The sequence below is a fragment of the Cataglyphis hispanica genome, chromosome 13, assembly GCF_021464435.1.
Source record: "Cataglyphis hispanica isolate Lineage 1 chromosome 13, ULB_Chis1_1.0, whole genome shotgun sequence".
Taxonomy (NCBI): Eukaryota; Metazoa; Arthropoda; class Insecta; order Hymenoptera; family Formicidae; genus Cataglyphis; species Cataglyphis hispanica.
Genome location: NC_065966.1, coordinates 1,832,905 through 1,859,991, shown reverse-complemented (window position 1 = coordinate 1,859,991; position 27,087 = coordinate 1,832,905). Strand labels below are relative to the sequence as shown.

The following is a 27,087-nucleotide window of genomic DNA, read 5'->3' as shown; positions in this document are numbered from 1 at the left end:
TTAATAAATAAAAAAAAAATGTATTAACGTATATATTTATTCCAAATCGTAATGAGACATCTTTCACTAATTTATATATTTTTTGATTAATATATTTTTTACATATTTATAATTTTTATTATTATTTATTATTATAACATTATTATTATTTTTTTATTATAACATATATTATTATTTATTATTATTTCAGATCTTTTGCAATTTTGTATAATTATATATTTTCGATGTTTACTTCTCTGTTTTCTATTATTCATATATTATACATTGCATATGATAAAATTATTATTATATTATTATTTTATATAGTTACTGCAATATTATTAATAAACTGTTCTTCTCGTCGATAATTTGATGATCTGAATCGATCAATCATCTTTATCTGCGACTGACGTGACTAGTTATGATCTCAAAAACAAACAAAAAATGTTGATATACAGGACTCTATTTATTAACGGTCGTAGCTAGATCAGAGTTATTTACATAATGATTATTTGTGTGATCGAAATGATAGCCAAAGATACCGATACCAGTCGATGACAATTAGAGTCGCGATGTAAGAAAACGTGCTGTCATCATTTTGCAGCATCGAGCACTGCCCGCCCATAGTTTATGTCTGCTTTTAATGGCGATTCTCTCGAGGCGCTGTTGACTTCCTGGACGTATCGCGAAAACTTCCTGGTCTGGATTCCAGCGCGATGGAACGTGGAAATATAAATAAAATAGGCGCGGTAACCTCTCAACTTTTTTCCCCTTATACATGATAATCCGACGCGAAATTACGGTGAGGAGGCAAAGATATAAAATTAAAACGTGTTCTTGTGTTACGCGTGAGCGGACTGATATCACACACGCGAGCGATGATTTTCACGCAATACGATGACCAAGCACTTATTAAATTAATTAATCGGTACTGATGCGCGGTTCTCATTTTTATTCCTTATTTATGGATAAACGTGCACATAATTTAGTTATATTAATTTTATAAAAAATTATAATAAGATATATTAAAAATTTATTTGTTAAAATTAACGCGGTAGATTCTGTTTAACTTAATATTTTATTGTACATATATATTTATTATATATTTTATTGTATGTAATAATATTTTTTTCTATTTTTATACTATTTTAAGAAATACACTCAAAATTTTTTTTGCTAGTTTAATAAACTGCATCGAATAAATTCCACGCGATACTACATAGTTGTCAGAAAAACGTTAAAGAGTGGCACTGTCGATGTAGAAACGTAGACGTCTCGGAGTCAATATCACGGTCGCCAGAATCATTTCGTAATTTATGTTGGCGCGAGACCGTTACCGTCATTTCCGCGATGAATTTTACACCGAGATCGACGATTTAAAAGCCAGCAGGCGGGCCAGGTGAGAATCAAGGATCTGGATTCCGCGCGTACGTATTTGTAGGTAACTGTAAGTCGTAAGTGTGGAAAGCGAACAATCGGTGCTAACTTTAACGCGACTTTAACGACGACGCCCCGTTAATAAACAGCGGTTGAGGTTTCCTGCGTGAATCGCGCTCGCAGGATTTCATTGTTCTCCGGCAACTCTCCGTATCGGTGATGACACATTTAATGAGAATGGGGATTTTGTCTAATTATTCATACTCCTGAGTCTCAAAAATTGTAACTGTATTCGTACGTATTGTGTATATGTTGCCGTGAAAAATTCGCGATCTTGAAAAGAACTCGCATAGATTTCTCTTCTGTAGTCCATCTTATTATTGGTCGGTATATCGAGAGCCCATCTTACCTCGCTGAGGGCTCCTCTCGAAGGTTTAGATATTTTTTAATTTCTTTTTTTTTTCGACTGTATGCTTGTACGGCCGATCTTCGAGGTTCTTCAGCCTCTTTATTTTCTGCCTCATTACTTATAATTCTTATTTTCATTAGCTGCGAGGAACAACGGACCCCCGACATCAAAGGGTATAATTTAAGAACGATTGAATTTGTAGAACAGCCGTTGCGTGTTTTAAAAATCCTCCTCCTTCTCGTCCGTTCATTAAATTATTTTTAACTATTGTTCATAGAAAGAGGAGATATAGAGAGAGTACGTGTTTTCAGCAACATAATTATTTTAATAAATTCCACGAAACAAACAAATAAAAATAGAATATAATTACGCGTAGAAATTACATTTTAATTGCATATAATTTATTATTAAGTTATTGAATCTTGTAGAAGCATTGCCATATTGCTTAAATATTTATCTACTTGAGTACACATTTACAATTGAAATTATCTTTTCTTTCTTCTGACTAAAAACAATTAAATCCGATATATTTAAAAATGTTCAAATAATTATTAATTTATATATAAGAAAAATGTGGGTCCTCAATATTATAATTTACGATAATTCTATGTGAAAATTACGTTACATAATTTTATATTACATTTTATTCAATATTCTAAATAAAATACTGAATCTGTCCTGATATCTGTCTCTTCGATTTTTTAATTACATATCTTGAAATAAATCGGATATTTATGATGAGCGTGATACCCGAAATATTTAGATATTAAAAGTACATTAATGTCAATTAGAGAGATGAAATAATACCGTTTCAATAAAACTGTTTAAGAATAAAGATTAAATGTAGAAAAATATATCTTCTTTTTTATAACTTTATGAAGCAAGTAATAAAATACATCATGGTAAACTTCCTCATCTTTAATACATAGTTTCTAAGTTTCTCGAAAGAACGTATTGATTCAATCAACTGTTACATTCACCCCTTCAATTACACTCTCGAGATAATCATAATTTCCATCCGGCAGGGACTTCCTCAATAGTTATATTCGTTACACATTCCACCGCAACATTGCATGTTGTCGAGTTCACGCATGAAATCCACAACAAGCATTGACCATAAAAGCGCCGATAGCACGAAACGATCGTAAATGCTATAGGTGAACTATATGCGGCAGCCTACAAAAATCATATAATCCCGTTAAATCTGAACAGAAAGCACGTGTCCTCGATTCTCGCGTTTCTCTTCTTCAAATTATACAAAGAAACATTTTCACGTGGAAATCAAAATTTATTTTTTTTATATTGGATAAAAAATAAATTTGGTTTTTACCTGAAAAAAAAAAAATATATATATATATATATACTTATATTTATCTTATTATATTTTTAATTTTTTTTCACTCTAAAAAAGCATAGAATAATGTGCACAAAAAATTTAATTTGCCGCATATACATACGCGAGTTTCTTGGGAAGAATTGATCGAGAATAAAGATCAGAGCGATCCTGTTCGACCGCCACGTATCAACGTCGACTCTCGGCCACCAGGCACGTCTGCGATTAAATAAGCATAGCGACGTAATAGCTACCTTCGCGAGTCACGATATATACTCGTGCGTGACGGCGCGTCAGCTATATCGGAATCCTCGTCGCAGAACGATTCATTAACTGCGGATTCGCGTGGATTATTTCCCATTCAAGGCGATACACAGCGGGATCGACAAGCGCCGATGCTCCTTCCTCGCAGATATTTCTCTCGGTACCTTTGACAGATACCCACAGTAATGATTATAAGGGCCGCATTCGCGCTTACTGCGGACAATTTTTAATACTAACTCGTCAATCGAGTATGCATAGCAGGTATTTTACGATTAAATAAAGTGAGGACGATCATTTTGTAAAATTATTTGAGTGAATTACTAGTATTGATGAAATATTAGTTAATAATACACATACTTTAGAATAAAGCAAGTGCAGTTTTTTATATCTTCATCTTCTCTAAATGTGGGTAATTCAATGTGCACTGTCTTCCAAGATTAAGCTGTACATTTTATTTGATAAAAATATCCCGGCATCATATATTATCATTAATTCTCGCAAAGATAAGCACCTACGCAACGTTCCGCCTTGAAATGCAATTCAACATAATAATCTGACGATTCGCTACGAATAGAAAAAAGACATCTCACGCCGCGAAGATATCTGGATTCCGGAATTGTTAGAATTTTTCTCGCGTCAAAAGCCGCAGAAATTCCATTGCGATGGACCATTTCCTGTAACCATCGAATGAATAAATAACGTGTAGGAGGAGAACTAAATAAAGAAAAAAAAAAAAGATCAAGAGACCATTGGAGAAAGAGGCGCTCAAATCTACCGTTTTTCCTCCTCTTTTTCGTCTCTCTTACATAACGGTACCTTCGTCGTAAAGAGGTGAGAGCTCGAAATCTAACGTTCGAAAACGTCATGATTGTGCAACCGCACTTTGGAAATCGCTGATTAATTGCACGTTGAACACCCATCGCCGCGTCTCGCTGCGTTTTAAGGCAGCACTTAAGCTCGCTGATTCGGCTCTTCGCGTATACACCGTTATGATCTCTCCTCTTGTTTCAAAGCTCACGAATAAGGAACGTGGTTTATATCTCTTGCACGATCTCTTCATTCAACCTCTCTGAGAAAAAGACGGCGAGTCATTTGTACGAGACGCATCGGACAGCTGTATACAATTGACGATTATTCGTATATAATTATTTATAGAGAACGCAAGTGGCGTTAAGTCAATTAGCGAGGAGAAAAATAGGTGCATCGCTCTCGATGAAGCGCAGCGTGAACCGCTAACTAGGAAAGCGTTATTAGGCGTGTCGTTAGTTGTGCAAGACTAAAGATGCAACGCCGACATCTCGCGAATTGATTGCGCGCTATTGCGAGCGTATATCTGTCTTGGAAAATTTATGGCTCTGGCTTTAATCCACGTGGTTGTTTTTTTTTTTTTTTGCGGTCTACTCATCGCTCCTCTTGACGATGTGATGTTTGTATACGATGTGTGCGAGATGTACATACCGTAAGAGCATCCGGCATAGAGTTGGACAGAAGGTAGAATGTAGCAGGCGCCGTTCTCACGAATGTACATACAAGGCTCTTCTTTCGCCTACTTTAATCCATCACGTAGATAGTTATTAGCCCCGACAAGACGGTCGTCCATTAAAATAATTAGAGCAGCCTCATAATGTAATTGGATAATTGCGTAATTGAAATGATATGTTAATAATAATTTGAAATTAAGAAACTCCGACACATAACGTGGAGAGAATCGATGGAGTGCAGGAGAAATTTATTAAAATAATTATTACGAGAGAACCCGTTGCCCTGAGGATGACAGATGCGGATGTACATTATCTTTTTTTTTTTTATCTGCTCTATACAACGCCATAAATTCCTTTCCCGAAACGGACAATGAAATAATCGCGGCAGTACACCGGCGGGGCCGGTCGTTCTTACAAGTCCATCCTTTTCCTCTCTCACTTCTTCCCGTCGTTAAATCCCGTTCAGGAAATCATGCTCTCGGAAAAAGGAAAAAATTTTAGAAAGCCCGGATTTTAATCATAAATTGTTCATTTCCGAATCTAATTTTATTTCCTATAATTTTTATCGATATTTTTACAAGACCAGTCGCATCAGAAGAATCGCTCTTGAACGAGTCGAGGAGCGCGCCTATAGATTGATTATACTACGTGCAGTTCTGTAACCGGTCTTCAGCGCGATAAATGCAACTCGGAGGATTGAATGCAACACAACACACAGTCGTGTCGATTGCAAAGGCGAATCATTTACTGATGAAAGAAATTTTTTCCATACCGCTAGATCGAGATGATCTTTCGCGAATTATCTGTAATTTCGCTGCTGATACAGGATATTACGAATGCTTAGGCGAAGTTTTAATGTAAGTGTAAAAATCAAGATTAAAGTCATTGAAAAAATTCAAGCCACCATCCGCAGATCGGTTAAATTGATTCGACGTTACGAGATGTATCTCTGTTTTTGATTGAAGGTGATACAGCTGATTCGCCGGCGAAGGATTTCCTCGACGCATTGATCGACCGTGTAATCTCCCTAACTCTCCTGGATTCATTCTATATCATTATCTTATCTCTATACTTATGAAAGACGCTCGCGACGCTTTTTATCGCAAATTGAATTGCGTAAATTGTCTTGATATATCAATAGTGAAAGGAAGATGCGAGATAAAATGCATCTATCGTATTTACTATAATTCTTCATAACTATATAACATAACTACGTATCATCAGGATGTTAAAATATATATAATCTTATTTCAACTTATATCTTAATCTTTTGTTTATATCTTAATTTAACAGAGTAAATTGAAAACATATTAGATTTCACGTTGCATAGCTTCACTGCCTCTTCCCGGTACGAAAGAAATATGAACTTGTTTCGCGACCTTGCCTTCGTCCGCAACTATACTCCTCGCGCTGAAATTAATAAGGTGACGTATAAAAGTCCAATTATCCCGCGATAGGACTCCCGCCGATATCGTGGGAGGTCGAGTCCAAGGTCGTCGCTCTGCGTTTGTTTTCTTCCTTCATCCCGCGATACGCAGGTGTTCATTCCCACTCCGCATCCGCGTTCGCACCTCGGCGATTGCAACCGCGTTATATGCGTTCGTTGCGTGCGTACCTACCTACCCTGCCGGTAACCGGCCGCGCGTTCGTCAACCGAGGAGCTCTGCTCATTAACTCGAGATCATTTCTCATTACGACTCGTTTCGTTCGCTGCAGGCAGCGTAATCGACTTTCCCATTACACCCGCGCCGTTTCTTCGATTTCCCTCCCTGCCTCGTTCGCGCTTCTCGCCTCGAGGCAGTTTCTCGCGTAAGTCGCGTTCCTCGCCGACGAGCTCCGAGTGTCTTGACCCCTTGACGTGACAAGAAACGATGGTCGATTCACATATTGTACTGATATAACGAACCCATTGTTTTTTCACCGGATAACAAGATTACAGATCAAATTCGTAAGCGTGGTGAAAGTTTTTTATCATCCATTTTATCATCACGACACTGACCGGAATTTTATAACGACCGTGAGACCGTTTCATTGTGCGACGCATCGAAATTAAATACGCGCGATTTTTTCATCGTTGCTTCTTCGAAATCGAGCTTTAAATTGCGAACTGCATAGAGACTCGCGAGTAGGAAGATGGCATTCGCGGTATCAGTGCCCTCGCTTGTTGCACGCGTGATTATTATTATTCGTTCCATTAACATGCAAATAGCGCGTATGCGAGTCGCGGTCTGCAATCGTCCGGCGTAAATCGCAATTGCACTTCTCATAATTAGATTCATCGCATAATCTTCGGATAATATATTGCTCAGCGCGCACGTTCGCCGGCGGGCGCGGCGAACGTACCCCCATGATAGAAAAATGTCTTAACCAGATGATCGCGTACACCGTTGCATCCCGGTCGTTTGCCCCCCTCATCAGGCACGAGTCCATCAACTCGGAGCCTGTTAGCGTTCTGTAGAGTTCCAGAGCGATGCAAATCGCGGGCTTACGAAAAAGTACTCCGCGCCGCGGGTAGGACAAGATACTCGAGCGCGACGTTAAATCACGCCTGGTCCGTTCTAAATAGCCATTAGCCGACCGGCGAATCCGTAATTACCGGGTATGAAAGACCTAGCGCGCGCAAAGCGGGGAGAATCGTAGACGCGCAATTTATTGACCGGTTCATTGAACTCTCAGCCGAGAGAGCATCGGCGGAAGCGGTGCATTCGGAAGGAGCAGAGCTGTCGAATCGTGGTTCAACGAATCATCGTCGTAAGTCAAAAATGAATAATAATATTGAGAGTGGAAAAGAGAAAAGTCTTAGAAAAAAATCTCACTTCGGGATGGAAACGTAGATTAATAACCGGGATCCATGTTGCGCACTCTTCCCGAGATCATTTATGCGAATTGAGCGAAATCAGTGATTCTTAGGTACGATTGCGTGGATATTCATTATGCTTCCGTACGCGAGCGTTTCAAAATCGCAAACATTTCCCGGCGAGTGTACTCGAGCCGGCGATGCCGACTAGTAGAAGGACACGGGATGGAAATTATCTTAAGTGCTCCCGTCGGCGAAGCCGCCCTCGAAAGAGCATTAATTTATAGCATCCAAGCCGCGATCCCAGAGACGATAGAGAAGAAACGGATCTCTCCTCCCCTTGTCGCTTTCCTCTCCGGCGAAGCCGTGAACGGCTTCGTCGTCGGGTCGCGTCCTGTCCTATAAGATCGCTGGACCTCCGAGCCTCTCCGGTGGCTGCGACTAATCGGGAGAAATCCCACCAACAAGCGGTATCGTGTAACCGTGGACGCACATCCGTGAATATTTCCTTCTTCGGTCCCCCTAGTCGTAGACTTCTTCTTCTTCTTCTTCTTTCTCCTCCTCCTGTCCTATCGCATCTTCTACCTCTCTTGTTACGGAGTCTGCTTTCGAGCTGGATCGTGTCCTTGAACGGTACAGCGGGTTCCTCCTGGAGATCGTTTTGTCTCGTCGTCCTGCCTCGCTGATTTCGCTCCGAGCTCCTATTCCCGGTCATTCCATTTGCATCGGCCGGCCAGAGAAGCCGGATGAGTACGGACGGGAGAAAGAGGAGAGAGAGAGAGAGAGAGAGAGAGAGAAAGATAGGACGAGGGATCCGGCTTAGAGTGTCGGTTGAAAAAATCGCGAAACACGCCGGCTGGAACGTCGAGGAGACAAAGTGTCCTCGTAGCTACGGCTTTGCATGATCACGACCGCGCGATGTCCTCGGTAGGATCGGCCGTCGCGCTCTCGGTAGCGCGTATCTTCCGTCGTATGCTCTCGCATCGAGAATTTTCAAACCGGCGTTACCAGCGTAATTAAGCTACGATGTTAAGTACGTTAGAAGTTCATAGAATTTTTAAAGTTCGCGCGAACGGCGATCTCTCGCCTCGAGCTTTTTAATTATCTTTATTTCTCCGGTAGAAAAAAGAAATAGTTTGACATAAAGTTGTCTGAAAATATGTAGAGCGAATGCATGTATGTAAATTCTTCAAGTTTCGCTTCTCTCCAGAATGTTTCTTCCTGCATATGACGCTGCACCCACTCTTGCTCATCAGAATGATCTCGAGATAGTTTCAAGATGCGACTCACGTTCGCAAGTTACGTTACATTAGGCGTACGCCATCGTTGATGTAACGGGTCGTCGCGATGTTACCTTGGTTGTCCTGCATTGTTCTCTTTCCTCGGGATACATTTCTTGCGATTCCTTGGAATGAGTACATTACACGAAAGCGCCACGGCAAGATAAACGATCCGTAGCGACTTAATTGTTAACACGAGAATGCAACATTTCTAGCACTCTATCTTCAAGTATTGCACTTTGTATTATTACAAAGCACGAATAATGGCACGCTTATTGATAATAATGGCATCTTATTTCCGAGAAACAAATTTATTGACATAAATTGTTAATACGCATGGCTCTCTCCAGACTTGGCTAATAAATTAATTTTTTTAAGTAATATGGATAGATGTTTAACATAGTCAGATTATCGAAGATTATTTTCTCTTAGAATTAGTATATAAAATCCTATATTATTATCATACTTTTTTTATCTGCATTTATTAGCTGCTCAAAAAAAAATGTATTTATAAAGCATGCTTAAATAAAATATCAATCTATTTAATCTTATCTGCCATTTCGTTTTATAATCTCTAAATATATTTAATAATGATCAATGTAATTAATTCATTGTCGGCTCAAATCTTTCATGATATTAGGCAGAATCGGTTATCGACGTTAAAATTGTCAGTCTTTGCACACAGGAAGTCGTTTCAAGGTTGTTTTTTTCAAAGCCCTTATAAAACAGCTCATTACGCGATAGAAGTAACGGTGATAACCGCTGATGAGCGCAGCCGACTAATAATTAGTTCAGTCTCCAGTTGTGAGAATTTCCTCATCGAGGCTACTGCTTTCTACACGTTAGATATTCTCAAGGTCGTCGCTTGTAAGACAAGTTCCCGAAGAAATTCTTTCCTTGTCAAATGAAAAACGACGTAACGGAAGATTCTTCGCGCGGTGCAACTGCTTAATTAACTGAATGCTTAATTGTCAGTGACGATAGGAAAGGAAATGAGGAAAGCGAGGATGTCAAGGAAACGATCGCAACGAGCCTGAAAGCTTGCGGTGTATTTTTTCCCCGGGCAAAATCTAGTTTTCAATGTGTACGGGTTACGTTATATCGTTCCATCATCGCCGTGTAGCTGCTTCCTTTTCTCTACAGACATTAAGATAATCTCGTGCAAATGGAGCGCGAGGAGTAGTAGCCGCGGGCCACTTTGTTTTGTACGGAGATAAGTGCGGCTTTGCTGCGGAAGGACTCCTCGTTTTCTTTTATCCTCCCCTGTTAGTTTTTTCCATAACTTCTTTCCTTCTATTTTTCCTTGCGAACTTAAATACAGTTATCGAGGATAATGATAACTCATACATATTCGTCGAGTTAATATTAACTGAAATTGATATATGGGGGCTTTCTAAAAAATCCACGATTTTATTTTCAGTCTTGTCGTAGATTTAACATTTTATCCCGACTTGATTTTGATAAAATGTTTATTTTCTATTTTGTATTATATCTTATTTTAGCATCTTTAATTTTAATTCGATCGCTCATTTTTTATTTTATTGCAAAATTTATTTTACCGTTGTTTTAACGTACAAGTACTTTTCTCTCTTTATTCCATTTCTATTCTTACAATTTCTCGATGACTTGAGAGAAATTTCGTAGCCAGTTATCCACTCTCGGAGTGATTTACGCGCGCAATCCAATTCGTGAGTGCGGAAAAGTAATTTCTCTTGTGTCTCTCCATTATCACGCCGCAAATGTTATCCCGTATCGCTACCTCGACGTGAGTCGACGTTTACTTATTCCGGTTTACCTATCTACAAACTACCACTATCGAGCGCGGCATGTTTTCCATGTTTCATCCTCTTCTCTTCGTCCTGTAATTCACCGCGAGGATAATTTCCGTTCCAGGATGAAGAGAAATCCGGGAGCGCGGTTGGCGCGAGATGATGAAGTCGTCCGGTCCATGCTTCTTTAGCTACGCGAAATTCTCAACCGCAGATAAAATCATAAATATCTTTTTTCAACATTTTGTCTTGTCGCATATATTCGTCAATAATTAATTCATCTCGCTTAAATGTAGTACTAGTGGCATCACGCTATGACACCGTCGATTTGATCGCCGTAGGACGAGCAATCTCGTTTGTATAATACGCGAGATCGTCAATCATCTTGTCTCCGCGATATGAAATGTCATTGGAGAAGTAAGAAGCGTCAATTCGAAAGCTACAGGTGGCTTCAAGGTCATCGTATTTTGCTTCTCCATTTCCACTCTATAAAGAACTTTCAAGCAAAGTTAACGACTGCATTCTGAGGTGAAGTCTGAAAGACGTTGCGGTTTTTATTTTAAAAACTTCGCACGATTGCTTCTTGATGATACCTACATATGTCGCGATATTAACTGAGGAAGAAAACTCTTATTAAGACAGACCGCTTATTAATGCGCAAGAAGAATACGTGGGAAGCGCAATTTATCTCATTATGCCAATGTCTTTTAGAGAGAAACCTCGCTTTGCGCGCGATAGAACTTGAAATCTTGGGGAAAAAATAAAGACGCGAATGAAGATGAAGATGCGAGTTGAAAGATCGCTTATGCGCTTCGTATGATTACTGCTTGCCTGATATAAAATCATAAAGTGAGGCCGTAGATTTTCTGTACGCGCGCGTCTATCTTCGGTCTTCACTTCGCTCGAATGTTATTTCCCATCATTGAGCGCGTCAAAGTTTTCCAACGATAACGTGCTTCTCTCCACGAGAATATTCCTCGTAAAAGTTCCTCCGTCTTTCCTCTCGAGTATCAGCTCGGGATGATCTCTCACATAGTTTCAAGAATCGACCCATGAGGCGTAATGCTTACCGCTCGTGCACGATCATGCGAATACGCGCTTACGGTTAGATAAAATGAAATTTTTAGCAGCAATCTCTAGCCGTGTGTGAAGAAGGAAGAAAAACGACTTCGGCAAAGGCCATTCCGGGCCTTACTGATTTATAGAACTCGTTACAACGACGATACATCATTTTAATATTCGCCGTTGTGGGACAAGTCTCGCTGGAATAGCACGTTTACGGCATCTACCTACTCTACCAGGATAATATCCTGGATGGATGGAGATGAGAGCCGAAAGGTCGTCCTTCCCTCTCGCTTGCCTGATTATTATTCCCGCGCTGTGATAGCGCCAAGAAGGGAAGGGCTCCTACGATGCACCAGGTCGTTGCACCAGGCGACCCCTCTCAGCGGAGAGAACGTACGAATATATTTATTTATTTACTTTTTTTTTTGCTCGTTCTGTTCTTGGTTTGTCCACCTTCACGTCCTCCATACAATATATCGAAATATATTAATTACTCGAAGGATTTATCGAGATCATCCGATGTTCGTCTCGATGCATGTTTTGCCAGATCGATCGATCGATCCTAAGTGGTTATCACTTGCCTTGATCGCTGAGAAAACAACCTGAGAGATTGCTTGAGATGCAAACCTTCAGTTTTCTCATCCCATTTTTCCTAGAATATCAAGGCGAGATAGAATCGAGATAGAATAGATACGTCGTATTTTTTCATTTTTAAAATAAACTTTATTTTTAAAATAAATCTTCTAATAACAATAAAAAAATTTATTTTAGGAATTTCAAGTTCTAGATGTTGGAAATATGAATTTATTTATTCATCTTTTTCCCACGGAAGAGGCAAACAAATTTCGCGTCAATTTCACGGTTCATGTGATAAACCGTGAAATATCTATCGGAAAAGAACTCGATGCGTCAACGTCCGTGAAAATCTTCTCAAAGATTTCAATAGCGTGCGGCTTTAGCGCGATTTACGAAGCTTCATTATTTATGAATTCGTTGCTCCACGCCAGATTTTGTCTCGCTTTTTCTTTTTCCTCATTCTCTGGCTCTCTTCCTTCTATTCTCGCACACCGGCAAACTCACTTGTTTATGAATCCACACTGACGCTACTGATCTGGAAACGTGAGGATAGTCGTAGTTCATTGAGTTTACATCGCAGTAATCCAACGTCGCGCGAAAATATTCAACAGTTTGAAAATTCCAAAGATAAATACCGAGAAATCATTCCCAGAAAACTATGAATTTTCAATGGATTTATTTTCTCTATTTTTTTTTTCTATTTTGAAATATAAATATGTAACGTGCTTTACATTGATATTTAAAAATTATTATATTATGTGAAAGAGATCTTTCATTATTCAAACAAATAACAAACATATTTTCAAAAAGCACTGAACTATCTCTGTTAATATAATGAATAGTAAAAAACAATATATCTATATATTTGATTAATGCTGCAGAGAATTTATGCTGTCCAAGATTTTTGCGCTATTTTTTAATATCTTAAATCGAATGAATAATATATATATGCAGATGGGTTATTTATTTAATTATAGGCACCGCAATTATATCGCAATTTCCTTGGTACTTCATCGCTATTCACTGAGCATCACATTTCTCGTGTACCGCGCACACGAAGGTCTGCTTTTCGCTTTCATGTAAATTCCAACTGTAAGCAACAGTCGTATTCATCACGAAAGCGGATGTACATAATATCGTGACGGGATGCGTTTCGCCGAGAGGGTGTGAAGCGACCCTAAACGAAGAAATGATTCCTCTCCTCGCGAGACGCCATTGCTGGCTCTTCCTATCGCAGCATCATATTCAGCTTGAGAGAAGAAGCGAGGTAGAAAGAAACGCGAGCGATGGCGTGCGCTTGGCAGAAATAACAATCCTGCCTTTCCGTAAAACTTTTCCCCTTTCCCTTTCGTCGACGCCGGGGATGTAACAGCGAGAGGAACAATTTTCTTCACCGTCTAATCAGTTCCACCTAGGTAACCATCGGGACTGATGCCCGCGAACGTTGAAAATCGATGCACATCGGGGTTTGATATGTTCATCGAGCAACATAATTGTAAACTTCGTTCGCAATGTTTACCGAGCAATTATTATCGGACTTTGATTCGTAAACGCTTGTACGTACGGGAAATTATATGCGCGTAAAGTACTAAAGAACATTCGCTATCCAGGGAATGCTCGTCTCTATTGCCATCCTCTATCGAAAATGTAGGAAATAATAAGGGAAACAAGTCGAGCGTCGCGTCTTGCATTAAAGGGAATTCTCTTGGGAGGAGCCACTAATTCGAATGGCATTGACGTCGCAAGGAGAGAATAAATCTACATGTTTCAATAGCCGAGCTGCCTCGAGTTCCAACCTTCCTGATGCATACGCAACAATACACGATTATGATCGTACTTCTAAAAGCTGTTTATCTTGCGTTATCAATTGGTCAGGATGGTAGGAGTATAGCCGTTCGTGAGAATACATAGCTACGCGAGTTATTCGAGAAGAATAATAAATTAGCATAGATTCCACGTGTGCAGTTCGCCATGGTAATATATTCTTTTGCAACAGATGATATACATGGAACGGATCCGCGAGAACCGTAAACGACCCCATAAACGCCCGATTCGTTCTCGAAAGGATCGCTTAACTCGTGACGCTGTAATTGAATCTTCATGGGCTCTCGAGAGCCTACCATAATTACGTAGCTGGGCTGTCATGAGACCTCCATGACGCTGCATTATCCGAAGATGAGACGATCATGAGTTGGTAATTAACCGTCTACGAGAATTTGCTGGATTCTAGTGAATGCTACGAACGCGCGTTTAATTGTAATAATCATCACTATAAAACTACTTAATTGTCGTTAAGCGGACGTTACGTAAATATCGGAATGTTTTTCAGTATCATCTTCTGTTTTCCTCTTTTAATCTAACTTAAAGCAAACGAAAGTGTCACGCGACCGTCTCCTATATAATCCATAAAAAAATACCATTTCCTTTCTTCGCTAGATTACCTTAACAACCTTCCGTAATTCGCCTAATTGCACCCTGTATCGTAACGACTCCCATCGACCTGGCGGGAAGGATAATCAGGGTTTTCGTTATCGAGGAGCAGATTTCTGGCAAAAAGGCGGCTGAAATCCGGTAGGCGTGCGGTTCGCACAGACACGTCGAGGATTACCGGAAGTGTCGATCCTCGCGTGGCGAACTTGCGCCTCGGGCGATCCCGCGGAAGATCAGCAGCGGCCTGCGAACCCGTCGACCAGGTTTCTTTGCTGAATATCGCGAGACGAGACCGGTTGTGACGTAAAGGTCAGGGACTCTCGTGCGTACGCGGCATGACTTTTCCCGCGCGTGCAACGGCCGGAGAGACGACGTGCATGAGCTCCGCACACGTGTGCGATCGTTAAGATCGTTCGGGCTACCGTACTGCATATCTCGATCGCTGCCATCAATATGAATTGAAACACAATGGAAATATGTTAGCTAGTGATAGCAAGGAGTTTATCATTAAGCATTTGTACTTCAATCCGGATATTTTTTTTTATCCAGCAATAAAAAGGGAAAAAAATTAATTCAGTTATGTAATAAACAAAAATTACTATCGATTATCAACAGGTTCTTTTATTTTAATTATTTAATTATTGTTTATTTTTTATTTATTTATTTAATTATTTTTTATTTATGTTTAGTTATATTATTTATTATTAATTTGCTTTTACTTATTTATGTCTTGTTGTGCGTATATTTGTATTTGTCATGTATATCGCTTTACTGTACATGATATTCAATTGCTCTCTTTTTTTAACGAATTAATATCTGTCAATGCCTTTGATAAACACTATTATATATGCAAAAAAATATACATATTTTGCATGAAATATTTGTATACATTTACTTTCTAAAGAGAGAATAATTGTGGCGCGCGATAATGAGAATAGAAAAGATTCATAAATCTGGAAGCACCGAGTCTCTCCGCTTTACTCGCAGGTATATAAAGGTGCCGTTAAACCCCCGGAAATCCGAGTTTCTCAGGTAACTCGTGACCTCGAAGAAGAAATCCGCGCTTCCTCCGCGCGCGTGTTTCTTTCACCTCGGTAGGTGCATTAATCTTCGTAACAGTGCATCAACCTGCCTACCGAGCGCGCCTAAGCGCATTCCTCATTGTTAGCGCGCGATTTTGCCACGACGTGCAACTCGTGGGTGCCGGGTCGCGAGGAGAGGCCACGGGGGCGCGGACGGAGAGGGGAGGATGAACCTTTGGCCTCGGTGCAGGCCACGACGTGGCTCTCCTTCCCTCTGGCAATCTCCAATAGAGCGCTATTATACTTGGCGACCTCGAACTCCGCGAGACTACATGGCTGGTCTTCTGGTATGATAATATCTGTATCCTTGTTATCGTAATGTGTCGATTCGCTGATCGAACGTGCACGAGAGGGAGGTAAGTTGGTCAACAAAGCACATTGTGAAATCCGACGGTGGACAATTGCGCGCTGATTTACATAAGAGGATGTAACTGGTTCAGATTTTGGTATATCCGGGAAATAAATTCGGAAAAGCGATTTATGATAAACTTTATTATAAAAAGATTGCCTAGTATCTCACAAATTATATTTCTTGTTACTATTGCAAAATAGCAGATTTATAATAATCATTAAATAAAGCTTTTTTATTGAACATCTCTTAACATCTTTTAAATTTAGAAGATTTATAATTAGCAAACATAATTTTATAAATACTTTATACGATAGTCCTGACAACGCACATTTTTTTTTCGCGTAAGGATAATAAAAATGATTTCAAAAATTATCGATATTAGCGCAAACTTTATTGTTTATACGTGCGAGAAGAAAATTAATTGTAAAGTAACGGGAAGACGCACGTGATCTATTTTCGACGCTCACGTTCTCAGCATTTGAATTAACTCTTACGCGACTGTTATTATCCCGCGAGAGATGATAGATAAACGAATTAAGAGAGGAATGCACGAAGCGAGAAATTATTTTACGGAACTCTCGTGAGATGGTGAGATCGAGATGCGCGACATCGAGAAGCGAGATAGAACGGGAGTAGTCCCCGACATACCAACTGCGACAGAAGAAACGGGACAAAAATGACGACGGAAGGAAACGAGGAAGCTTGTATTTCGCGGTTTCGCGAAATACAAGCAAAATACGTGTGCGGGAAATTCAGACATCATGTTCCCGATCAGTTCGAGCATCGCAAGATGCTGTTTCCTCGATCAGACCTGATCAGGCAAGATCGCCTCCTCGAACCTTTATGAATGTTAAATCCGTTCAGAAGACACCCATCGTGCACGATAAACTCTTCGCGGCTATGAGGCGTGTTTCCTATAAGTCGATTAGCTCTATCGAGATCTCCGTCTGATCGAGAATTATGCCGGATTAACGCGTGTCCAATCGTTTGAAAGCGGAATTTCCGCGTACAACATATGCGTTACTACTCGAGTACTGACTTGCATATTGCATCTCTTCGTGGATACTGACGTCCTCTTCGAGAAACGTCATCTCGAAAATGTTTCTTCACTTCCTTCATATTCACTATCATTTAAAATAAGTTATCTAACGTACGTGCACGCGGAAATTATTTTCTCTCGTTCAGGCGTGTGTGGGAGTTAAGCTTGAGAAAGAATTTTCAATTCAGGCTGATTCTAATTACGTCTCTGAGATTCCTTATTCTCATTGCAGATGGGCTCGTTTGGGATCGGAACGGTAGCAGCTACAACCGCGAGCCTGATATTCACGGTGCTGTTGGCAAGCGGCGATGCTGCATTGGGTGAGTTTCTTTCAAGATTGATCGAAGTCTTCGACACATGGATTAGAAGCTTCAGATGGATGTTCGCGTTTCGGTGAAATTCTACAAAAAAATCTCTGCATAAATGCAAAATTTTTTCCCTCTAGCAAGGACGGCGTTCGAGAAACTCACCGATTACGATTATCGCGGCACCACCTATTACAGCGTGAGGAATCTCTCGTTGTACGAGTGCCAGGGATGGTGCCGGGAGGAGGCGGAATGTCAGGCCGCCGCGTTCTCGTTCGTCGTGAATCCGTTGGCGCCGATGCAGGACACTCTCTGCCAACTACAGAACGAAACCACCGCCACGAATCCGGCCGCCCAGCCCCAGAGAGCTGTCAATATGTACTACATGACGAAACTGCAGATAAGATCCGGTGAGTTAGAACACCGGGGTACATTTACACGTGTACCAAACATGTGTTTTGTATTCAAATGTAAATCTCTTTAGATTAGAATCCGCATCAATCTTGTCAACGCTGATACTCTTAAAAGGCGCAGGGGAAAAAAAATAGCATATAAAGAAATGACTTGCGATGGGGAAAAAATCACACAGTTTTTTTGCCACGCAAAACAATACGAAAAAGGAATCGTGAAATGTGATAATCTGAATTTTAAACTTAAAAGCGGGTTTGTCGGTAAACTTTAAAGGGGAACGCTAACTGGCAGGATTTCATCGAACGAGGCAAAGGTCTGCGGCAAACAATACTAACTTGTATGCGAACAATGCAAGGGCTTAATAATGCGATTCGATTTGCTTGAAGGTACAGTAGGGCGCTTTCATCTGTACGGTTGCAGTTAAACATATTTACCATGTATGCATTTTATGAGAAATTTAAAATTACGTTATACGTAATATTTTAAAACGAGACGTGAATTAAATAAATTGCAGGATTCCTTATAATTAAGAATTATAAATATTTATAATAATATTAATCGATTAATAACTTAATAACGATAGAGAGAATATATCATCGATAAACTGTTAAAATTGATTAATTTAAACAAGACATTTTATGAAAAAAGTGACAGTTTAAAGCTAATTTTGTTGTAAAAAATAATAATTATCAAATCAGGTTAAAGTTATATATTGATTTAGACGATTTTTTTTTTCGAAACAAAATATAACGAAATATAAGGAAATATAAAAAACACTTCTCGCTCTTTGTCAGGTAGTAGACACCTTTGTCCGTTTCTCGCTCTTTGTATTCACGCAAAAGTTTTCACTTTTCACCGAAGAAAATCTAGTGAGAACGACTGGTTGGACAAACACATCTGCTGGTACCTGCGGGATCATAGAGAATGCGTTTAAAGAGAATGACCGCCATAAAAAACTTCCTGCTTTCTGGATGAGATCGATTGTCGAAAAGGGCTCTCTTGGATTCTAAAAAAGATTCAATATCAGTTAACGAATGGGCCAATGTCTCTGATATTTTTAAATATACGCAAAACTGTCGCTGATCTTTGTGCAATTATCAAAGAACATAAATGAAAGGGAGGCTTTTTAAAATTCCTGAAGGAAATGCCTGCTTTCGAAAAGATCAGCTTTATCAGGACCTCAGAAAATTTAATGATCTTCGAAGGATGAAATGTTTGATCAAACTCGGGAGAAAAGAGGAGGAAGCGGAAAAGATTCCCGTTTCATTTCCACTTGGCTTCTCAAAAAAAAAATTTTGAATATCGTGAATAAGTATATGCAAACAGAAAACGTTTTTTTCGCAATAAAGGAAAACATTTTAACTTTTTTACAGAATTTTATATTTTATATATTTTTATTATAATTAAATTGGCAATAAATTATATAAATCCATGTAAATTTTTAATATTTTAGACGTTGGCCATGCGAAACTTTACTTTGCAGCTTTGCACATCTCTATAAATCCTTTACAGAGTCGAAATTTCCGAGACAAATTTAATGCGCTTCATGTTGTCTCATAACGAGTAAGGCGATTTTCTTGTCGAGTTGTTTTGAATCGTAAAGTGCTTAGTTCCCTTCCTTAAATCCTAGTCCCGGAGGATATTCGCAGAAATATTTGTTTCTATGCATTTTCAATTATGTCGGCCTCTGAAAAGAAGAATTAAGAATTTCGAAGAAGGACAGACTTCCTGTTCTAACATGATCGTTATGGTTCAGCTAGTTGCAAACTGCGCAGAATCTTATTTTAATGACTGTAAAGTTAATCAATCAATCGTGCATTTTAAAAATACATCTTAAACCTGATAGCAAAGGCACTGTTTAAAATGCAACAAAAATCGAAATTTTTATATAAAAGAAATAATACGGTCATATTAAAAAAATATACATGATTTTGATATTACGCCTGCACAAAAATTATTTTGATCAAATCGCAAAATGCTTCCCGAAATCTTACAAAAATATTATGAAAAGAAACATATTAAATTATAAATGGATATTTTATATATTTTTTGTCATTCATCGTTCGTTATGAATCGCATTAAAATACTTAATTGTGGATGTACGGTGCCAGAAAAATATACGATTACAGAGAATCCGTTAAATTTCACGTTGCTGGTCGAAAAATAATTATCACTTTATTAGCCTAGCGATGCCTTCGTTCTGGATGAGCGATCATCAGGAATTCGCGATTGACGATGATTCATGCGTGAAGGAGTCACACAGCGGTTCGTTGGCACCGAATTTCGTCGTCGGCTGCGACTTTAGCGCCGGTTTCGAGGGCGGAACAAAAGAAATTGGAACGCTCAACGAACGGGCTCAGCCGAAATATATTCCGGAGTCGTGTGCCAAAAAACCGCGGCTATGTGCGTCACCGTCGACATCAACGTCGATGCCAAGTCACATGCGTATTATGGATGTTTCAGCATGAAAGATCTCTCATATAGACTCGATAATATCGTTGAAGCATAATCCGGAAATGATAAGCTTTACAAAATATCTTATCAATCTTCGATGGAGAGGGAGACAAAGACCAAGTTGTTAAAAACTGTTTAACGACTTTATCTTCGATTAATGATTTAGTCTTTTATCTGACACTGAATAACAATTCCGGAAACTAACGATAAATTGATCTGAAATTTATCACATTTTTCCGATTTTTGTCCAGAGATTTAAAACGTAGTTTTTTTATCTTCGCAAAAGAGAGAATTGAAGAAAAAAATCAGCCATTGATAGTTGAATGTTATTAATCAGCGACTCATGAAATATACAGAAAATTAACTATTAGCATTTATACACTTACAAATGTGCAAATATTAAAATCTACAATTATGATACATATAAAATATTGAAAAATAGAACAATCGAAAAATAATATTATCTAATTTTATTACATATTATTTTAGAAAATGTTTGTTTGCGACCGTGGGCCTTCGAACGTATTCCGAATAAAATGATTCGAGGATTGGACAACGCATTAATTTACACATCCACGAAAGAAGCTTGTCTCGCGGCTTGCTTAAACGAGCATCGCTTCACCTGTCGCTCCGTAGAATATAATTACGTGACACTTCAGTGTCATTTGAGCGATTCGGATCGTCGAACAACAGGTCAATATGTTCAATTCGTGGACGCGCAAGGAGTGGATTACTTCGAGAATTTATGTTTGAAAGGTAAACGCGGCTTTTTTGAGAAAAATATTGTGGTAAAATATAAATTATAAAAGAATAAAGAAAATATAATAAAAAAAATTATGCACTCGCACAGGAAAAGAGGCCTGCAAGTATCAAAGGATTTTCCAAATGCCCAGAATCGGTGTAGCGGACGATAAAGTTGCACAATACGCAGGCCTACATTATTACACCGACAAGGAGTTGCAGGTTCAGAGCGAGTCCGCTTGCAGATTAGCCTGCGAAATCGAAAACGAGTTCCTTTGTAGATCTTTTCTCTATCGTGGCGCTCCTCAAGGATCAGCTTATAATTGTCACCTCTTTCATCTGGATCATTGGACTCTTCCGGATGGACCTTCTACCTATCTTAACGCAGAGAGGCCTTTGATCGATAATGGAGAACGAGTTGGCACTTACTTTGAAAATTTCTGCGAAAGTAAGCGAACTGGAAAAGTCGATTAAAATAATTTAAGTTTGTGTGTGTGTGTGTATGTCTGCGTGTATGATATATTAATCACATATATATTATTGTATACATTTTAGAAGGCACTGGACCATTAGCAGACCCATTACCGGTAGTTTTTGAAACTACAGAAGATCCTACGATAAACAATCTCACTAGAAACGATATTAATTGCGATAAGACCGGCACTTGTTATGATGGTATAGATTTTTTTTAATATTCCAATAATACATACACATATATAATATCATATAAAAATTATTAATAATTGATATGTTACAGTATCGGTTGATTGTAAAGACACTCGTATCGCTGTTCAAGTTCGTACGAATAAACCCTTCAATGGACGTATTTATGCTCTTGGACGATCCGAAACTTGCAATATTGATGTTATCAATAGCGATCTCTTTAGATTGGATCTTACGATGAGTGGACAAGACTGTAATACTCAAAGCGTGGTAAGTGATATAAATGGTGATGGTGATGTATTGAACTTAATCATTTTTAGGGATACTTTAAAGTATGAAAAATATTATTTATATATGTTTACAATTATACTTATAATTTTTCAATGCTATTTGTATTTTTCGAAATACTTATTATATAATATGTGCGACATGTAATTTGTAATGTATAAAATTTGCGTCAAAATTTATATTGAATTCTATAAGTTTGCAACTGTAATTCTTAAAGAATTAATTTTGCAGTTACATTGTTTTTTATTAATATTCATGCTTTGAAATACGCATGCTCCTAGAAATAGATTAAGTAAATAGCACTATAGTTAAATTACACGAACACTTTATCGATTTATTGTATGTGTGTCTAACATTACGTTTCCATACTAATGTATCACATTTATTTGATTGACTAGCACTGCACTTTTGTGCATAACTTTAAAAAACATTTTTTTTACACATTTATTTTACATGTTTTTATAAGGTCGATAAAGAGTTTATGATAAATAATGCACAACCCTCTCTCTTTGAGTACTTAATCTCTGTTCGCACTTTCTTTTCACCATGGCAGCGTGACGGTTTTCAGACTGGAATTTATTCAAACACGGTTGTACTGCAACATCATTCCGTGGTAATGACAAAGGCTGATAAGATTTACAAAGTCAAATGTACATACGATATGTCCTCGAAGAACATAACTTTCGGTATGATGCCAATCAGAGATCCAGAAATGATCAGTATCACTAGCGCACCGGAAGCACCTCCACCAAGAATTCGCATCCTCGACAGTCGATCGCGAGAAGTTGAAACTGTACGCATTGGCGACAAGTTGACGTTCAGAATCGAAATCCCCGAAGACAGTAAGTGTGTTCTCTTGAAAATTTATTTTTCTTTAAAACACGAAGAGCACTAATTATACTTGAATAACGATAAATCGATTTTTAACAATTCGACAATAATTAATATTAGTGTTCTATATGCAGCTCCATACGGAATTTTCGCTCGCAGTTGCGTAGCTATGGCAAAGGATTCAAAAAGCACATTCCAAATTATCGATGACGAAGGGTAAGTTGATTTGATTTTATTTAATATTTTTCGTTTGCATTCTGCGTGAAACTTACAGAACGAATGTCTAAATTTTCAGGTGCCCCGTCGACCCTTCCATTTTCCCCAGTTTCACTCCCGACGGTAATGCTCTGCAATCTGTATATGAAGCTTTCAGATTCACCGAATCTTACGGCGTGATTTTCCAATGTAATGTAAAGTACTGTCTGGGACCCTGCGAACCGGTAATTGATTAATTTCATTATTTTTTTTCGTTAATTATGGAAAATGAAACTATGACGGATTTCTCTCATTTTTAGGCTGTTTGCGAGTGGGGACGCGAATCTGTAGAATCGTGGGGTAAGAGACGTAGAAGAAGTCTTGCGAATTCGACAGAAGAGAAAGGCGAAGATATGACTCTATCCCAAGAAATCTTAGTGCTCGACTTTGGCGATGAGAAACAATCCGAATTTCTAAAGAGCGATGCCAGCATAGACTTCAATGAAGCAGGTAAGATAAAAAATAGAAGCATTAAAGCGATGGTAGAAGCACTTTTATGATACCAATTGTGGAATATTTATTTCCAGATAAAACAGTGACTATTGTGGAGCCATGTCCAACAAAAACCTCGGTGCTGGTGCTCGGTGTGACGTGTGCTCTTCTGGTGCTCATCTATATCTCTACGATCTTCTGTTACTACATGAAGAAGTGGCTGACACCTCGCAAAATGATGCCTTAAGGAATAAAAAAGGATTTATCTGCAGAGCGTATTCGCAAAAATATAAACGAAGAGAATGATAATGAACAGAGTGCGGAAGTTCACACATACATTTCACACGTACACACAGGCATATTCATATCGTAAGTTATCAAAAAATTCATACTCATTTTTATTATATTCATTTTCATTATATTCGCAACGGGTAAAGCATGTGTAATGTAAGAGGTAAAAGATTTTTATTTTTATTATCAAAAAGGGGGCACAATCGTACTATTATCATGCGTATCTAAATTATGTTCATTTATGTGCAACATATCATTAATGACGATTGCATTAATTATGCAATATTCGATATACATATCGATATTGATTATTATTGTATGGATGCATAATATCTAAAAGAATAGTTATACTCGTTAAAATAGATATTTTCGAGACAGTTACTCGACAGACATTAATATTATACATATATCGTTTCATGCGCGAAAATAAGTTTACACACACATTAAAATTACTGTGACTGAGTGCGACGAAGATTACGGATCTCTTGTACCATATGTTGAAAGCAAACACCTACACATATTCGAGGTCTATAACGAGGAGGATGACTCGACATCTCTTAACCGAGGTAATATTTAGCAAGGAATAGCTCATGAATATCATAATTTTTATGAAGATTGCGTCCTTTTTATGATGGTCACAGATATATTATATAATCAATGCGTCAATGATAACAAAGCAACATTTACATTTTCATTGAATGTTAAAGATATTAGATGTCTGCAAGAATAATATATACAACCACTTTGTGGCTATGAGTACTTAACAACTCTATATTTTGACTCGACAGATTGTACCGGGATATCATTGAGATAGCAATCGGCATTGAATTTTACTGATACAATTTATTTTGAACGCATGAGAAAAGCATTGCTACATAAGCGATTGTGAATGAAATTTGAATGACAGTTTGCGCATGTCGGAGATGTTTGTGTAAAGTTGGCGACCGATTCTTTTGCATACACATAGATACATACACATACATACGTACGTACACATATACGAGCATTTCGTGGAGCTCATTCGCGACTAAGATCATCTTGAAAATGCAATGAGTAAATCTTATTTAAGAATAATCTTAGATTCAAGCTAACTGTCCTCTAGTAGCTACTTCTGATCGGGTTGCAAGGAGAATAGGAACGAGCGGACGAATTTATTTTTCGTTATTTGCTCGAAGCGAAATTTCTCTGATGCTTTTTAAATGATTAAGAGATGCGAGCCTGGTTACTGTTTTCAGTCAACAGAGATCGATTTGTAACCCGCATCAAGACTAGCGGTATTTAAAGGTTCACGCTTCACTAACGTCTTTAACGATACAAGTAGCTTTAAGATAGTAATTAAGCATGTAAGCATAGATGAAAGAAGGAAAAAAGAATGAGGTCGAGAAGATATTTTCTCAGATTTAGCGGATTCTCGAAGCGATTTGTACTTTGTTCGTTATCCATACGAATAAATTTTTCATAGAGAAAAAAAATAAAAAAAAGCTCTTTATTTACATATAAGTATATACAAAGTCCATTCCCACAATAATCGTATTAATCATATATATATAATGATTAATTAATGTTGGAATTAATTTAATAATAATGGTTAAATAAAAAATGTTTTAAAGTATCAACCACTTGCGAGAAGCCGCTGAAGAAATTGTTTTTCAAGACTTACAAATAAGAGTACCTCTACTCATGAAATTCGTATTAGTATTGGAACTGATGAGAGAAACACTTGAAAAACATTCGGTTACTTAAGTGTAGATAGTCTCTGCGCATTTATAGCTGAGGTTCTCGAGGACTCTTAAAATTTTAACTGTGCGCGTTCAGAATATTAAACGAGAAATACTCGAGGTATTATCGGAGGTATAAGTAGCTACATAATAATTTTATAAGGACAATTATATATACTTTTTCAGTTTATCAATTCCATTTAATTAATAAACTCGCGCTATAAATATCCCATTGAATATTTTTTCTTGTTTCAAATATTAATGGAGGATTAATATGAAAATATGTTTGGACAATAAAATTTTTATGCACATTATGTAAATAAATATGGACTTTAAAAAAACAAGCGTTTTATTAATTTATGAACGTAAACGAGATGAGAACTGACATTCGTAAAATTAGAAGTAAAAATATTCGTTTTGAGAAAATTCATTCTACAAGAGTAAACTTATAACTGCTTCGTTTTTTTCTTAATTAAATAATAATTTATAAAATAAATATGTTATCTTTGTTTAATTTGAATATTATGACAACATATTAATTTTTACCACGAGCAGACATTTACTAAGATAGAGATATAATGATTATATGATACTATATAATGATAAAGAGGAGAGATTGGGTGAAGTAAATTAAGAACTTCCGGTTTGGGTGCTTTCTACAAAGAGATCACATTCTCAATATTGAATATTATTTAAATCAAAAGAATAATAAAAGAATGACGAACAATGTCAGCTAATAGCTTCATTAAATAATATATTTTCATAAAAATTTATTTCTTCAACTATAGTACCTTTTTAATGAAGCTATCAAATGTTAAATACAATATTTTTATTGCTATTAAATCATTGCTAATCTATGCGAAAAATGCTTGCTGAATGTATACGATCTCTTACGAAACAATTTACAAAAAGAATGTATATATTATTAAGACAAGTTACATAATAGATATTCAGAAATGTGAATACATATTAATATGCATCAATCACATATATTTGTATCCTATTTATATACGCGAATGTTTCAGTAAACTCAGATCAATTTTGACAAAATCTTTCTTTTTCTTTTATAACCATTTATTGTATACAAAAGTGATATACCTACAATTAATTTATATTTTTTATAATGAAAAAATAAAAAATAAGATATATTGCTCTACATATCTGTAGAAAAGAATTGGCATACATTAGCAAAATGTTATTTATGTAAAAATTTAAAAGCTATGAAAAAAGCATTACTTGTTCCATGAAACCATGAATTTTAAAGAATCCGATTATCAAATAATGTGGTATATCACAATTTCTTTCGTGCAAATAAATCATTAACATGGCCAAATGCCAACCAATCATTATATCGAACTTGTGACTAATTGACTTATGATATATAAACATATCGACGTGTATAAAAGTTTATTATTGCGATGAGTAATTATAGACACATTGCTTGACATATTTTAAGACGACTTCC

At 37.6% G+C, this 27,087-nt stretch overlaps 1 protein-coding gene across 5 annotated transcripts in view; it reads left to right on the top strand.

Moving 5' to 3' along the window:
• The window catches only part of LOC126854031 (uncharacterized), a 90,784-nt gene extending 64,828 nt beyond the window's left edge, over positions 1-25,956 (top strand). For 3 of the 5 annotated variants that reach the window (XM_050600367.1, XM_050600368.1, XM_050600366.1), the window contains exons 2-12: positions 17,466-17,553; positions 17,679-17,948; positions 20,893-21,159; positions 21,254-21,592; positions 21,700-21,819; positions 21,902-22,077; positions 22,646-22,937; positions 23,061-23,142; positions 23,222-23,366; positions 23,442-23,631; positions 23,709-25,956. In XM_050600367.1, coding sequence (XP_050456324.1) covers positions 17,466-17,553; positions 17,679-17,948; positions 20,893-21,159; positions 21,254-21,592; positions 21,700-21,819; positions 21,902-22,077; positions 22,646-22,937; positions 23,061-23,142; positions 23,222-23,366; positions 23,442-23,631; positions 23,709-23,860 — 2,121 coding nt within the window. In that variant the 3' untranslated portion in view covers positions 23,861-25,956. The remainder of the gene's footprint in view (positions 1-17,465; positions 17,554-17,678; positions 17,949-20,892; positions 21,160-21,253; positions 21,593-21,699; positions 21,820-21,901; positions 22,078-22,645; positions 22,938-23,060; positions 23,143-23,221; positions 23,367-23,441; positions 23,632-23,708) is intronic. The other 2 variants (XM_050600370.1, XM_050600369.1) reach the window with 2 other exon arrangements.
• Positions 25,957-27,087: the final 1,131 nt, after the last annotated feature.